The 16,856-nt window shown below is 38.0% G+C and overlaps 1 protein-coding gene across 2 annotated transcripts in view; it reads left to right on the top strand.

Annotated features, from left to right (window-relative positions):
- The first annotated feature begins 1,347 nt into the window (after window positions 1-1,347).
- The window catches only part of LOC107094661 (hexokinase-2-like), a 59,232-nt gene continuing 43,723 nt past the window's right edge, over window positions 1,348-16,856 (top strand). Inside the window, exons 1-4 of one of the 2 annotated variants that reach the window (XM_015390426.1) lie at window positions 1,348-1,515; window positions 5,511-5,659; window positions 9,054-9,173; window positions 9,642-9,695. In XM_015390426.1, the coding sequence (XP_015245912.1) occupies window positions 1,398-1,515; window positions 5,511-5,659; window positions 9,054-9,173; window positions 9,642-9,695 (441 nt within the window). In that variant the 5' untranslated portion in view covers window positions 1,348-1,397. The remainder of the gene's footprint in view (window positions 1,516-5,510; window positions 5,660-9,053; window positions 9,174-9,641; window positions 9,696-16,856) is intronic. The other variant, XM_015390427.1, reaches the window with a different exon arrangement.

The raw sequence follows: 16,856 nt of genomic DNA, 5'->3' as shown, positions 1-16,856 counted from the left end.
AAATGTATGATACTACAAATGTATGTAATAGTATGTAGGTAGAAATACATATCAGAAAAAGAAAAGATAGCACTGTTAATGAAAATATGCCAGTAATGTGACGACCAAAAAACTGGTAGCCAAGAATCAAATCTCTAGGGAAATATTTGTATGTTTTTTTTTTTTCCTATCATAATGAGAATAAATTATGGATTAATTGTTCCTGCCAGACAGAAAATCCCATTGTCCTCAAAGTTTCCCCTTTGTGTTTTCTGTTAGCAACAGGAAATTATCCAGAGCTAATTTTGTAATTTACCAATTAAAGCTTTTGGTGGCCAACTTCAAGGGAATAAATGTAAATAATACTATAAAAAAATCTGTAAAATTAGACAGAAAGGTAGATTTTATTTTATAAAATATATAAAACCATAACAAGACATTCTAAGTTTTTTTTTTTGTGTAAGTTTCAGTCAAGAAACCACAGTTAAGCCTCAGAAGTAATATGACACAAAAGGAAGAAGAAAAATATATTTTATTTTTAGAAAGTCCAATTTTATCCCTATTTTCCACCCTTCTCATCCTTTTTTGTTAAATCACAATTGACTTGCATACAAATACTTCTTTGGTTAAAGAGATCATTTGACAAACTGTTTCCCAGCTTAGTAATCTTAAAGCTCAGATTAACTGTAATAATCACCTTAAAAAGAAAACCAGAAAAGCTATGTAGCATGACCGCATTGATGTGAAGTGAGGTCTGTTGCTTTTTCTTTCTACATGTATTTGATAAAAATAACACAGTGACCTCTGTGTAGGGCTTCTGAGTGCACTAATGAATGCGTAAACGCATTCACGAATCATCCAATGACGGAAATGCTAATATAATCCCCCAATATCAATATCAAAGAGACATGAGGATCTATTAAATCTCTTGATGCCAAAGCAGAATCCTTCAACTTTGAGCGTCAAATCTAGATTAACCTGCAGTAAAATTACCTATAGAAAACACATTACTCTGCTAAACACCTGTACAATGTTTACTTACTCTCTCATAAGAAAGTTTACTGCAAATTGTACAATTCTGTTCAGTTTATTTGTATATTGCTAATTAAGAGAGAATCCAATCAGATTAGTCAGTCAGCTTACAAACAGATGTTAAAAGCTCATCTGGCTGCCTTTTTAGTTCAGTCATCCTGGTTTTGTAGCTCATGTCCTCCAGCGTGTGACATCTTCTAACTGCGCCGGGTCAACCACCCCCCCAGGAACACACACACACAACATTGAGGGAGACGCGTCATTATATAATGAGACCTTTACTACATTTGACCACTTTTTTAATACTAAATATTAACTTCTGTTTCTGTTTTCCTATCTAGGTGGATCAATACCTGCACAAGTTCAAGTTGTCAGACAAGACTTTGATGGAGTTATCTGTTAGATTTCGGCGAGAGATGGATAAAGGCTTATGCAGGGACACGAATCCCACAGCTGCTGTCAAAATGCTACCAACCTTTGTGCGCTCTACTCCTGACGGAACAGGTAATTTTTTCTTTATAGCAAATCTGTTTTTTTTTTTTTTTTATAATGCTCCATTAAAACCAGCTTCTAAACGTTTGAAGTAGGTCTTTTGGTGAGGGCAGGAAGTACACTTTAATGTCAAATCCATTCGAATGTCAGCAATGATTGGGAAGAAAAGCCTTTTAGCTTTATTCTAAAACATAAAATGCTAAGTTTGATCTGCCGAACGTCGTTAATGGATTTCTGAATCAGCACAAAATACAGCTCTGTCATAGAAACTTTTTAGTCGTTATATTTCAGGGATTACAAAGACTCATGTTTTGTTTAGTTGTGAAGGTTCATTCAGTGCTGATTAGCTTTTTGAGAATACTTTTTGCTGAACTTTTTGCCTCTTAATGATCTTGTTTCAGGGATTTACACTCAAAAGATGAACCAAAGTTTGTGTTTGAATACATGAATTAATTTAGGCAGTGTGTTTTAGCAGCCTTTTAAAGTTCACAGTCTAAAGTTTATTCATGTATAGGAAACTGATTTATAGAGTAAATTTTGTTCCATTATTGTTGTAAGCAAATAACATGTTTGTAAAATGAAAATTTGAAGAATGTTTTGGTAAAAAACTGTTTTGAGAGCAACATTGCTGTTTTCTAAGATTTATGATTTCTAAGGTTTTTTTTATTGTGAAGAGAATGTAATCAATAAATATTTGTAAATATTGTATATATATAAATATTTGAAAATAATGCAATTTGTAAATCTCAATCTTAAAAATACAAATTTGAAAAAAAAATCAACTTTTAAGTATATTATATTTTTAAATTCTTAATTAAAAGCACATTTTTATTTGAAAGAATGAAATAAAAAAGTAAATATACTTAAAAAACAAACAAAAAACAAGTCAGTCCAAACATTTTTTGGTTAAAATTTTTTTCAAAGTTTCATTTCTGGATTGAATTTCTTGAAATTTCGTTTTACAATCACAATTTACAATTTTATTTTTTTTTTTTTAGTTCCTTTTACAAAATAGAAATAATGGCACAAAATACTGGAACTAACTTCACTTCATATGTTGATGTCTTCTCAGAGCACAAACAAAAATTCAATGGGATTTTATGTGTCACATAGCAAATTATTACATATCTCTAATGTGAAAACAAAATGTTTTTCTTTCAACACAGTATATGAAAACTGATTTCTGCATTTCTCTCTAACCTGTTTTGAGTTCTAAACTAAATCCATCTTACTCATTGCCTTCAAAGTTCACCTAACTGGTAAATGGAATAATAATGTAATTTTTTTTACATTTTTTTATTATAAATCTTATTTTTCTGTTAAAATCTCACAAGTTTTTTTTACAGTACATTAGTCAGCAAAGTGCAATCTAACCAGACCCGTCAGAAAAAAAAATGCTTGAAAATCTCAGAATCACTGCACACCAGTGCACTTCACAAATCTGACCTTTATAGAGAAAACTTGGCAAGAAAAAGTGTGGGTGTCTGCATGTGTGTAAGTGTGTGTGTGTGTGTGTGTGTGTGTGTGTTTGTGTGAGTGGGTGAGGGGGGTTCACCAACAAATACGGAAATGTAAGGTTCTGCACACTTACCTCTTGGCGATGATGGCTATAGGAATTAATGTCAGTTAGTACAGCTATAGGGGATGCAGTTTTTTTTTTTTTTGTCTTTTACAATAGTACATGTATTAATTATACAGTATTTTATATGTTGTATAGTGATAACCTAATGTTACATTACTGTGCTCCTTAAATGCACCCAAAATTATTATATCTAGTTTTATAATCAGCTAATGCCTCATCAGTATTATTTATATTGCTAAGATGTTTCTGTGGTTTTGTGTGTTTATTTTAATTAATGTAACTAAAGCCTTGAATAAAAGGGGGTCCTTCTTGTCCTTCATGTTCCCATGTAACATTTTAAGAAAATTATTTGTAGAAATATCAAACATAGTATACATACATATTCTATAGTAAATATCCTAAAATAATATCAGATGTATGTGCACCTATATTTTCATATTGTTCCTTTTATCTTATGTTTTATTTTCTCTGAAGTTTATTTTTATGCTAATTATCTGTACACTGTGTTTGAATAAGCATTTTTTTTTATTGGCTCCTCTTAATATTTTTTTTATATATATTACCTGAGAATTCAATAAAACACACTAAAGAGTGATTTCATATCAATGAAATATGGTTAATTGCGCATGTTGCTGCGTTTTGGCTTAAGTTCTTCATCTAAGGTAGTTCTTAGTTTCACATAAAAAAATACAGTCACTGCTTTTTTACAGGCAGTCTTGTTAAAGAATCAGCTGTAAAAAAAAAAGAAGCTGTGATTGGTATGTGGACACTGTGTTCAAAAACTGCAAACAGCAAAACATTGGATTTATGGCTAGAAGTAATAGAACAAAAGGACTATTAAAGGTTTAAATATCACATTTTTATTTAGTGAGGAGTAAAATCCAGTGACGTTGGATGCAGGAGTTGCAGCCGAAGGGTCAAACTTCAGCTCCAGCTTTCACTGTCGGTTTTTCCTTGGGCAAAACACTTCGCCCACATTTCCCAGTGACGCCTCTGTGTTCGGCAGCCTCACTTCTGTCAGTGAGCCTCAGGGCATCTGTGGCTATAAAGTAGCTTTCCACCGTCAGTGTGTGAGTGAATGGATGAATGACTGAATGTAGTGTGAAGCGCTTTGGTCAAGTCTCTTGACTTGAAAACGTGCCGTATAAGTACAGGCCATTTAAAGGTTGCAATAATATCACTTATTAAGAATATCTGCTAACATGTATATTTTAAAGGAAATGAGGATTGTCCCGACCAGATAGTGCTATAAGAAAATTTTTCAAACATTTGTTTCTTCCCATTAAAAAAAAAAATTGTAGAATATTGTTATTTTTAAACTTTAAGACTATGTAACCCATTGGTTAATAATAAATTGTTCAAAAGTGTTTAAAAAGTCACCTGATCAAGCCTTTTCTAACATAGCCAACCACAAAAGAAAGGACCAAAGTATTTATGAATGGCCGAGGCTCAAACCTACAATATCCCTGTCATATTGGAAATTAAAAGTTGTATCGGGAAAGCAGAGGTCACGGATTAGCAGACAGGGGTCCGGATCCGGACCCACCTGCTGGCTAATCCCGACCCAACCGGGTTTAAATGATTTATAACTTACAGCATGTTGTCCAACGACAGTGTCTAACTTCACTTGCGCTGCTTCTCCAGTTTATACGGTAAAGCCCCCCAGAGAGCAAGGGACCAGGCTGCACGTGATACAAATTAGCCAATGAGTTGTGACAGTCTGGGTTGCTGCCGTTATCTACTTTTAGACACATGGGAAAGAAGGAGAAGATGATGAGAAAAAATAAGCCGAGAAACTGCTGTAAGAAGTGTGTTGAACCGGTGAAAAAAGAATGAAATGATATGCTCAAAGATGACCCTGCACATTTTGAGTATGTTTGGCTCAACCTGCGGCTGTGAAGCAGGATTCCCCACCATGACCATGATCATAAATAAATATCGATCCAGGCTCAAGCATGAGCATCTTGATATGTGATTGAGAACGGCTTTGTCCCCAATCACACCCAGGTTTAAAGCCTTGCAGGGCAGCCTAACGCCCACTGCTCATAAAAAAGAACAGAAAAAAACAAAACAAATGGTCAGTTCAGGTGTTTTATAAAATATGTGAATTAGGAAATTGTTTATATACCAAACTGAACGACTTTTGTTCTCCACTTCAAGAAACTGTTTAGATTTAAAATGGAAACATTTTCTTTTTTTTTTATTTAAAAAGTCAATATATAACATTGACGCATAAACACCTGCATTTTATTTCAGTGTTAAATTCTGTTTAAAGAAACAGATTATAATAAAAAATGTCTGCCACCTTTACTGGTTTTTGATTTTCTTTATTCGGACCCTGCTGATTTTTAATTGGTCTATATAATATTAAATGCACTTGATGATAAACTCTATCCTAAATGTAATTTTTTTTGTGTGTTCAAAGAACAAGGAGAATTCTTGGCGCTGGACCTCGGCGGATCCAACTTCCGAATTCTGCTGGTTAAAGTGCAGGGCAATGGCGAGCAAAAGGTGGAGATGGAAAGCCAGACTTATGACATTCCTGAGCTTGTGATGAGAGGCAGCGGCTCTGAGGTAAGCCCCCGCATGTTGTCTGGAAGGATATTGCTGATCAACTCTTCCTTGTCCTTGGTCGGTTGTTTTTGGCTGTCATATCTGAGTGCTGCTCTGCCTCTCATTCTCAGGTTACTTGTTTACCAGTGGTGATAATTAGTTTTTGTTATGACATGTGCCTGTGGCCTTGTCTTGTGGCCCAATATGCATCAATCCCTCTCCAAACAAGATGACTAAGGAGAGGAAAGGAAAAAGTTAATAAAAAAGCAGCTTTTTCACACAGAAGTGACCTTTCTTAAGATATGTTATCAGATAGTGGTCATTTTCTTGTCTCTGTATCTTTTTTCAGGAAAATTATAGCCTGTCAAAGAGAAGGAAGGCTCGCAAATGAAGATACATATGTGACCTGTTGATATATTGTTGCCTTCTTGTTTTGCAGTAATTTGCAGAGCTGAACAGCCTGTCTTTCTTACTGACAGACCCAGAGAGTAAAAGCATGTCCTGCAGTGCATCATATACCAAGAATAGATTAGATGTTCATTAATACTTCCTCTAATACCTCTAACATTTGAATCTCTATCAGACATGAGATGTTTCAATGTAATGGCTTTGAAGAGACGCCTATTAGTCAGTGCTTCCATTTGTACCTGTAATGATCCCTTATTGAGACATCTCTGTTTTTTTAAATATATCCATCCTGCTGCAGTTCCAGGTGACACCAGACGTTGTATTTTATCCTTCTTTTCTGGATATGAGCAATGATATTCAATGATAATTATCCTGACAGCTCTATTTTACTCAAAGTTAACTCTGCTCCACTTCAACAACAGGAATGTATAGAAACACTATATGGCCAAAATTATTTCTCTATTTTTTCATGTACTTGAAGTTTGGTAACATACTATTCTTCATATATGGGATTTAATTTGTTAATGGATCCTCATCCAGACATTGGTCACTTTATCCAGCCAAAATGTGGTGCTTGGAAACACAGTAGGTTCTTTACTTTATAGAGAGGGACTTAATGGAGTAGAGTTGTGTGGAAAAGCAGCAGTAGATGCAGAAAAGCCTTAGAGATGATGCATAGGTTTGCTTTGCAGCGTCCAACACCTCATCATGGCCTCAGCCTTTGTGTATTTTTAAGATGTGCATCAGAAGCATTTTTTAAGCAAAGTCTGGGCAAACCTTTAGAAAATTTGCTGGTATTCTGTGTATAAAGTTATATGCAATGGAGAGAGTAGCTTGCTTTATCTGCTGTGCTGGGTGGGAAAAAGTTATATTATGATGTTTTAAATTAGAAAATAAACCTCAGAGCATTATCCAAGCAGTCAGTTCTTCAGGATTAGGATTCTAGTTTTAAATATTTTCTAGCTCTTCCAGCGGTAGACCCCTTTGTACTGGCGGGAATTGAGCAATACCTCAGTTTGACGTTAATACGAACATTTTTGCCACAAACAAGTAATGAAATATTAGAGGAGTGTTTACAGCAACTGATTTTTCCTATACATAAAAAATTATATTTTCCTGTGTTTTTATGTTAAAAGTTAGTGTAACACCTTTAAATATATTGGTTTTATTTTTGATGGTTTTATGCTAAAAGCTCTGCAGGAGCAGATATCACGGCTTGGATCCAGTTACTGTCTCCCTGCCAGCTAAAACACCAGTTTCTCTGATTCGTAGAAGTGCCACATTGAGCAGCAATAGTCTAATGTTTTTTCAAGTATTTGATGCTTTTGACACGCTTGATGCAAAAGCTCGAAACAGGCAGAGTCCCATGCTGGTCCAGAGAGTCGAAAAGCGCTGCTGGACCTCATGACGCCTCTTGATGCGTGTCCACCACAGACTCTGAATTTAAATCCGGCTGCCTCTGATGGTCAGAATGCGCTCGGTTTGAACGCAGCATACAGCTAGAGCTACAGAGTAACAATTTCAGGTCAAACTGAAATCTTTTATTAGAGTGGCCTAGTCAAACCCTGCACCAAAACCAGTTGTTTATCTGTGGTGAGAATCAAACTTTGATTGAGATTAAGCAGTTTTTTCTAAAAGGATTGGATAAAATGTCAAGTTATAGTTTTTCAATATAGGTAGAGAAATTTTACTGGGATGAAATGGAAGACGATCTAACAGAGATGACCTGAGGGTCAATATTTTCTTTTTTGTTCACAGCAGCTCTTACAGCAGCCAGGTATTAAATGTAAAAGATAGAAAAAGTTGTTTTGAGACATACTGTCCAAAAGAGTATCACTAAAACATAAATATGCTGCAGCTGCAATCGTTACTGTTATGGTTGCAGAAAACATCTTTTTAACATTGTGGTCCCGCCTCCTGCACTGGAAATTGAGCCACATTTTTTCAGACTTGAAGGTATTGAGCCTCAGCAGTCGGTCTGGCATGCCAGGTATACACCATTATGTGTCAGTCTAGGACACAAAATCCTAGTAGATATGTAACAGTTTGCCATCCCAGGATGTTCTTGAAAGGCAGCAGGAGGTTAATTGAAATATAACTCAGTTACCATAATTCCTAGTGTGTCTAGGGGTTTCAGCCCTTAGACGTGCTGCTAAATAATGATGTTACACTTGGATTAAACCTTAATTATCCAGAGGGATTCTCATCAGCTGCATCTTTTTCAGAACCCACTGACTTTTTCATGGCTAAGACTTATAAGCTCAATTTCTGTTTGGTTTTCATGACTTTTTAGTTTACATCAATGTTAGAGGTTGTCTCACCACCAAAGTTGTTCTTAGGAGCAGTTTAACCTCTATAATGTATTGTTGCCGTTCAAAGGAGAGCCAAAAACTCTGAAGTCACAGCTTCTCATTTCTAACGGTGTGTTATTATTGTCAGCAAACCAAACTGTATGTCAAATAGCTTATACAGAACTTTTATTATAATTCTAAAATTTTAATTTGGCCAATTTTTTGTTTCAAGATACAAAATTTTAAGACATTTGTACTCCTATGGAAATCAGTTTCTGCGTTGTATGCACTGGACCTTTATAAGGGTAGGTTTCTGTTTAATGGCTTTAAAACATCAGCAAGTTAACAATAAAGTCTACAGTAGTTAGATGCATAATATGTGTCGTCACACATTTTTAACAAATCCTGGAGTGTTATCAGTACATTGCTCTATCTTCACTCCTCTTTTATTCCTACATGTCACTGATTAATTTAATCATTTTCACATTTCTGTCCTTGTGTTTTATGGTGTTTACACTCATGTGAATCTAAAACAAATGTTAAAGATGTTCCTCTATGTCACTGTGATAAATGATGCATAAATAAAGCGTCCACCTATGTGAACATAACCATTGGGGTTATAAAAGTCTAATACCAGGGCTTTAGCAGTGGCATGGTAGTTAGTTCACATAAATTTCTGCTGATGTTTAATGAGAACAACCTTTTCTCTATTGTAGTTATTTGACCATATCGCCGACTGCCTGGCTGATTTTCTGGAGAAGATGGGGATAAAGGATAAGAAGCTTCCTCTAGGTTTCACCTTTTCTTTCCCCTGCCTGCAGACCAAGTTGGATGAGGTAAGTCGTTTTGTTCTTTTCATCGGTTTAAGCATAATTTCCTCTAAAGGTTCTCAAAGTTTTTAGTCTTTTTTTTGTACATTAGAGGCCTCAAAGTGACACAAACACACACGCAAACACACACATATATATATATATATATATATATATATATATATATATATATATATATATATATATATATATATATATATATATATAGTAGATAATACTATGTCTAATGGTAGACATAGTATTCAAGGAGACTTTTCTAGGTCATTTAAGCATAATGTAATCTAGGGTGACCATAAATAATGGTTTTCATTGTAACCTTTATAAGTATTTACCTAACTTTCATTTGTTTAACAGAAAACCTATTCTAGATATGAAGTGGTTTGTCACTTATACAAAAAGGTTTCATGGTAATTGTTCTGTATTTGTGTAACATTTTAGTTATAAGTGTTGTTTGTTTTTTCTTTTCCTATCGAGATAAAATCTTCCATCCAAAAAACAAGTGCCCACGATCAAATGTCATCATATCAGGTATAAGGAAGATGATTCGTGTTCTTTCCCTGGTCATTTTCTGGGGTTTTTCACCTTTTTTTCCTCATACTAATGTGTTTCCTTATTACACATAGCTGCAGCAAAAATATGTGAGTAACCTACAGGGCTTTCAGGAATGCTGAGTAACCAGATAAAAGTTTATTTTTGTTGTCAGATATAAGTTGTTAGCAAACTGGTATCGCAAGATTTTGTTGTAGAAAATTTGTAGCATTCAAATTTTAGCCAAGTTATTATTCAGTTCATGCATTTAAGTTAAGCTATTTTCAAGTCCCAACTAGGGCTGGGCGATAAAGCAGATTTTTACCGGTATTTTTAATTTGATTTATTGAAGAATCGCTGCATCAGCTGCTTCTTTTCCTTGAAGAGATGTTAGACGGACACACCTAAAATGGAGAAAACAGGCAGTGCACTCTCAGCTCCGCTTTGTTTCTATAGCACCTTAAAATACAAATCAGTTAGCCAAAGTTGTTTATACATCCTAAAAGCTAAAAAAAACAACCAAAAAACAAACCTGAATACAGCGAACCTAATTAAAAAGCAATATTAAGAAGAGACTAGTATAATGAAGAGCATTTGCCTTCTGCAAATAAAAGGCTGTACCATGTTTTCTGAGGATTGACACAGTTGGGAGAAAGGTTAAAGAGAATAAGGCCAAGAAGAGGGCCTTGAGGTTTATCACATTAGAGAGGTGCTGCATGGGACTCCACCGGCTGACTTATTATGGGGGTTTAAAAACAAGAGGCTCTTGGCATTTCTACATCTCTGTTCTCTACGCTCCGCCTCATGGCTGAGACTGGGCCTGGGGTCCTGGGGATTGATCGTGGCTGGTGTGGTGCAGGAGGGGTCATTGGTGGCATGCTCAGAGGCCTCTTGTCTTGTTCTGTGGGGTTTTCTGTTTGCCTGCCCTTAGGTGCTTTGGCTCCCTTGGCCTGTGCCCGCAGTCTGGTGCATGGGACACTGGGTGTGTCTCCTGCCTGAGCTCAGGTGACTAACAAACTGCGCTGGGCTTTGGGCAGCAGGTCGCCCGGGTTGCAGGTGCCTAAAGGCAGTGGGTACCAAAGGTTCCATTTCTGAATGTGAGGGATACTGGGTCCTGCAGCGGGGTGGCTACCCACGCTGGTGCTGTGGGGAGTGACTGCAAAGACGCTGAAGTCCAGCTTTATTTGCCACAGGGGTGAAGACATGAACAAAATCACAAACATAAAGAGCCTCATCAGTTACCTCCACCGCCATCTTGCAGGTGTAGAAAATGGCACTTATAGCACGTCAGAAATAAAAAAATTATCAACTTCCTAATATTTGGGAATATTTAATTGCAGAAAAAAGTTACTATATACGTTTTTAAATTGTGATGCATAATTGTAATTATCTAGTAATCAAAACCAGGATTACTGTTTCTCCTTTTGATCAACTAATAATAGAAAAAGTAACTTTTAAGCCATAGTCTATCAGATTTACTTAGAGCCAGCGGCGCACTAAGGGAATAAGATCACGTTGGTGCCTCGCTGTTAAGCAACATAATAGCTACTACAGAAGTATCACAACATCCTGTACGAGTTGTGCAGGTGATGAGGAACAGAACAAGCTTACAAGCTGAGGGATTTTGTCTCGTTTGATATTAATTTATTTCAGCTGATTCATCAAGGAGATGGTGACACATCGTTTAGACATAAATATTATCTTTAGTGATTTAATCAACATGATCAACTGGTATTACTTTCTGACTAGAGGAAAAAATCAACCCCCGTCACTCTTGACCATTCAGCTAAAATAAATGATGAAACGCGTTAAAAATCTCGTAGAAAGCATGTCTGAAAGGAGAGTAGTTGCCTTCTGGTGCTTCTGTGAAGAAAAATAGCAAATGATAACTGTTGCCATGGAGCTTGTTCAGTTTTGGCTAACAAACAAACTAGCGTCTCTCCCAGGTCAACCAGGTAGTCGGTTGACTACACTAGCCTTTTACTAACGAAAGCCCCCCCCAATTCATTCATTCACAACACCTGTCCCATCAATGAGGAATCAGAATCAGAAATACTTTAATAATCCAAGGGCGAAATTACTTTTGTTACATGACTCCATATGTAATAGAGTGTCTATAGGACCAGTTTGATAAAACGCAGTTCTGCGGCCCGCCACAATCTCATATAGACAGCAACAAAAAGATCTGTCTGTTTATCACACCCTTCCACAGCTGTACTTTCATACTGCCCATAACCCAGCGCCATAGAGACACAAATAGTTTTTACAAAGCGCGCATCCCGACCTCCTTTGTAAAAATGCCGCCCCGGCTGCCCAGTTCACCTGTGCAGTGTTGCCAGCTCAGCCACTTTGTCGCTATATTTAGTGGCTTTTCAGACCCCTCCAGCGACTCTTTTTCAAAAAAGCGACTAGAGACAAATCTAGCGACTTTATTGGTGTCACTGGCGGCTTTAAGAGACTCTTAGGTGAAAGCACGTATCGTTCCTACTCTTGTCCTCCAGCCGCAGGTGCTGCCGTGGGGCACCTCCCCCATCCCAACCCCGCTGGAGTCCCTCTCACTGTGCAGTCAGAGCAACAGCAGGTTTACCCTCAGCGAGCGAGCGGAATGTAAATGTAAAATGTTATTTGGTCTAAAATAAATAACTGAATTTGAAATGTTTTATCTGAAATAACGGCAACAGTCACTTAATCAACTTGTCCATTGTGTTTTCCTCTCTAAGATAATGATTTGTAGGCTCCTTAGTAGACCACAAGGGAAAAAAGAAAAAGTGAAAAAAAAAGTGGCCTCAGAAATGCACTTAAAGGGGAACGCCTTTTTTTTTTTTTTTCATTGAGCCCTTGGTTTTACATTATTACATCATGTTCTACTCACCCATATGAGTTTTGTGTCATTTGGAGCTGTTCTGAAGATATTCTGTTAAGTTATATCCAAGTAACATCTTCCTTTGGGCAACGACTTGAAGGCACAAACTAAACTGTTTATAATTTATCATTTATGGTACGCCATCATTTATAACATGTAGGCGGATCACTGTCCCCCAGACATCCGCGGTTATATATTTTATATTTATATCTTTTAAAAATGAAGCAGCGCGTGTATGATGTCATCCGCGCGTGCCGGCTACAATTCATTCATCCCACGTCATCTGCAAATAACAGAGACGCAATCCTGAGTCCACCAAGACAGATCCCCTCAACACCTTGGCTGTGCCTAGAAATTTTGTCCATAAAAGTTCAGAACAGAATCGGTGACAAAGGGCAACCTTGGCGGAGTCCAACCCTCACCGGAAACAGTTTCGACTTACTGCCAGCAGCGCGGACCAGGCTCTGACACCGGTCATACAGAGACCTAACAGCCCCTATTAAAGGGCCCGGTACTCCATACTCCCGGAGTACCCCCACAGGACCCCCCGAGGGACACGGTCGAATGCCTTCTCCAGATCCACAAAACACATGTAGACTGGTTGGGCAAACTCCCACGCACCCTCCAGAATCCTGCTGAGGGTATAGAGCTGATCCAGTGTTCCACGGCCAGGAGAAAAAGCAGAATGCTCCTCCTGAATCCGAGATTCGACTATCCGACAGACCCTCCTTTCCAGAACCCCGGAATAGACCTTACCAGAGAGGCTTAAGAGTGCGATTCCTCTGTAGTTGGAATACACCTTCCAGTGCCCTTCTTTAAAAAGAGGGACCACCACCCCAGTCTGCCAATCCAGGGGAACTGCCCCTGATGTCCACGCAATGTTGCAGAGCCAACACAGCCCCACAACATCCAGAGCCTTAAGGTACTCGTCGTTTCTAAGTCACAGATTAAGTGCTACTTGGTCCCAATGTCATTTTGCATTGGGAACCTACTAGCACTGAGTTGCTAACTGGTTAGCAATGATGCTTCCACCCTGACCACAATAAAACTGGCATGCAAACCTTCCGTCACAACAATCCCTCCCCCTGATAAACGCCCAATCACATAGGGTGAGTGGCGGCCTAGTGGTTAGGGCATAGGGCTTTGAATCCTGAGGTTGTGAGTTTCATCCCCCACTCCCACAGACTGCCACTCTGGCTCCCTGAGCAAGACCCTTAACCCCACACTGCTCCCCGGGCGCTGCACCATGGCTGCCCACTGCTCCCCAAGGGATGGGTTAAATGCAGAGAATTCATTTCGTTGCTCTGTACTTGTGACAGTGTAATGACAATAAAATTGAATTATTCACTCGTGTAAAGTCGGGCACCATGCAGGAGAATTAGGGAATGCAACGGTTGGAACAGCCGTTTCCCTACGACTTTAAACTATTGCATTAGGACTTCTTCCCAAAGTCTGCATTAGCACACACATATCAGGAGCCAATCTGTCAAAAATGTGCGATAAAGCAGCAGAGAGAAAACATTTTGACCACTGAGTGCATTTTAGCAACTTTTACATTTGCAACATTTTACATTTGTTTTTTTCTCCTGGCTTATCAGCAGCACAGTGTTTATTCATGCAGGTAGAGATGTTGCATGTGCTCCTGCAGTTTGAAGTGAAGCTTAGCTTGTCCAAACCTCAGTTATTTTTGCCTTACTTCAAGTACTTCCAGTCTTTTGAACACATCACTTTTCGAAAGTTTGAAAAGCACTCATTAGGAATTGAGGAAATGATCCCTTAGAGAAGGTAGAGAAGGTCAGTCAATGACTAGCAGCTAGACTATGCTTACTTAAAGACACACACACACCCACACAATGACGCATTGCTACAGGGAGGTCATGCTACACAGTGATTTGGAGAAAATGGTTGTAATTTTTGCTGAATGATGTTGATGGCTTATTACTGTTCATATCATCAAGTACATTGACAAATGGCAGCAGCCCCACATAGTAGTTTTCTATAAAGAAGGTGAGTCCTAAAGAGCAAAGAGATGATAAAGGACAAACTCATTCTTCTTCTTATCCTTGACTCCTTTAGCCTGTCACTTTCTGATGCTCTCCTAACCAATTTAGAGGAGCCTGGCTTGGAGCAGCACAGAGCTACAGCTGAATGCCTGTAATGAGAGGGAGGACCAGCTCCTTAATTGAATGTGTAGGACTTCATCATGACATCCTCAGGAACAAAAACCTAAAAGCTTGACCTTAGTCTTCATTATAACAAGTCCACATCACTACTGAGTGCTCCAACCAGACCCGTCGCAAGATCTCCCCACAGAGACTCTAGCGTGGTTCGTTGTCACCTTTTTAATGATTTAATCTTCTGTTGCTTTATTTTGCATCAGTCAGTGGAGGTCCTTATCACACTTCTCCCTCACACATGAGCTTTCTGATTCTCTTAGCTTCAACTCTGAGTTCACAGGCATACATGACAAGCTATGTGAAGGATAAATCCCCTTTAATCTAAAGAGTTGAACGTTCAAAAGTAACTTGCACGATACATTAATCATAATCAAAGCAATCTTTGATATGCTCATGAATATTTCTACATTAACTTTTATTTTTGGGATGATTTTTGTCTGACTTCTATTCATTATCTTCCTGGTCTTTACTGCCTGCATGTTTGCATCTGTTCTGTTTTATTTTAGTTTGGTCCTCAGCTAACAGATTTCAGTTCGATTTTACTACATATTCCTACAGGTCTGATATTTTGTAGACACCAAAATGTTATGAATACATCAGCATGTGTCTCTGTCCTGCTTTAAATTATATTACATTGCAGTGTTTTCTTTGGGGTTTGCACAACAGATTCTCTCATCTGAGCAGTGCATCACTGCAGCTCCTTCAGGAGTTTTATTCAACAACCACCCTCCTTGGTGTTTGTTGAATCAAACTGTCTCTACCTGGCCTGACAGTTCATAATTTGGAAAGTTTGCAGCTATTCTATACTTTCTGCTTTTGAACGTTGTTTAAACACTGTTAACTTTACTCCGTTATAAGTTTTCCACAATTTTCTTCCTAAACTGTCTTGGTTAGTCTTAAATGTGATCTTGTACTGTCAAAGTCAAGGGGCCCAAATATAGCTTTTTGCCAACTTAAGTGAAAAAATTAAGAACAGTTCAAGAGGTATGACTGCTTTTCAAGGCAGTGCTTCTTGACTCCTGGCTTGCAGGAAAATGATTTCTTTCAGGCACTCAGATCCATTAATCGTGACAGGCTTAAACCCAAGGTTTAGTGTGTTTAAATGCATAGTTAGTGATTGTGGAAGCTTATAAAAGAATGAAGATTTGAACTTCTTAGGCTGCTCAGTGGAACAGTGGGTAGCACTGCAGCCTTGCAGCAATAAGGTTCTGGATTAAATTCCCGGTCTGGGTCTTTCTGCACCCATGCATGCTTCTCCCTGAACATGTGTGGGTTCTCTCTGGGCACTCGGACTTCCTCCCAAAGACAAAAAGCATGACCATTAGGTTAATTGGCTGCTCTTATTCTCCTTAGGAGTGAGTGAGTGTGTGCGTGAATGGTTGTTTGTCTCTGTGCTGTGCTGCCCTGCCCTGCGATGGAGTGGCGACCTGTCCAGGGTGTACTCCACCTCTCGCCCGTAGACAGCTGGCACCAGCACCTGACGAGACCCCAGCAGGGATGAAGTGTGATGGAAAATGGATGGATGGAGGATGCAAGACAATCTCTATTTTGAAGGGGAAAAAATGTCTTTATTCGATATATTGCACCAAAAATGAATGATAGGCACAACATTTTAGTTCATTTTTTTATCAGCTTGAATTTTAAAAGCATGTTAGATCTGAATTTTGGCATGGCGTAGGCCAGCTTAAAAAACACATTTTAAAAATGCAAAGACAGATTTTAATAGTTCATCATCCTGCCCATCATGGCGATGTAGATTGATGTGTTCTAGTTTTCATTATTTTCTCAGTTTTTAATTAGTTATTTCTCGGGAGGTAACAATACATTGACCCACATCTAGAAATTCATTAGATGATTAACCTCTCGAGCCCCATTCCCAGTACCAGGGGCAGAGTTCCACTATTTCCTCTCTTGGCCTGTTCCCTTAGTTATACACAGACATGCGGTATCCACAGAAACATCAGAACCTTGACTAAAAGCTCATAGAAGCCATTTTTATAGCAAACAAACAGTAAAATCTATAAGAAGTTGAATCGAAGTCAATTTATAGTTGTGTGCAAAGGCTGCATTCAATTGCAGTTTCTTTCTTCATTAAAATTGGGAGAAAATTTAATACATGTA

The sequence above is a fragment of the Cyprinodon variegatus genome, unplaced genomic scaffold (genome assembly GCF_000732505.1).
Source record: "Cyprinodon variegatus isolate N-32 unplaced genomic scaffold, C_variegatus-1.0 Scaffold498, whole genome shotgun sequence".
In the NCBI taxonomy this organism is placed as follows: domain Eukaryota; kingdom Metazoa; phylum Chordata; class Actinopteri; order Cyprinodontiformes; family Cyprinodontidae; genus Cyprinodon; species Cyprinodon variegatus.
Note: the sequence above shows the minus strand (reverse complement) of the source record. Positions and strands in the feature narration are given on the sequence as shown.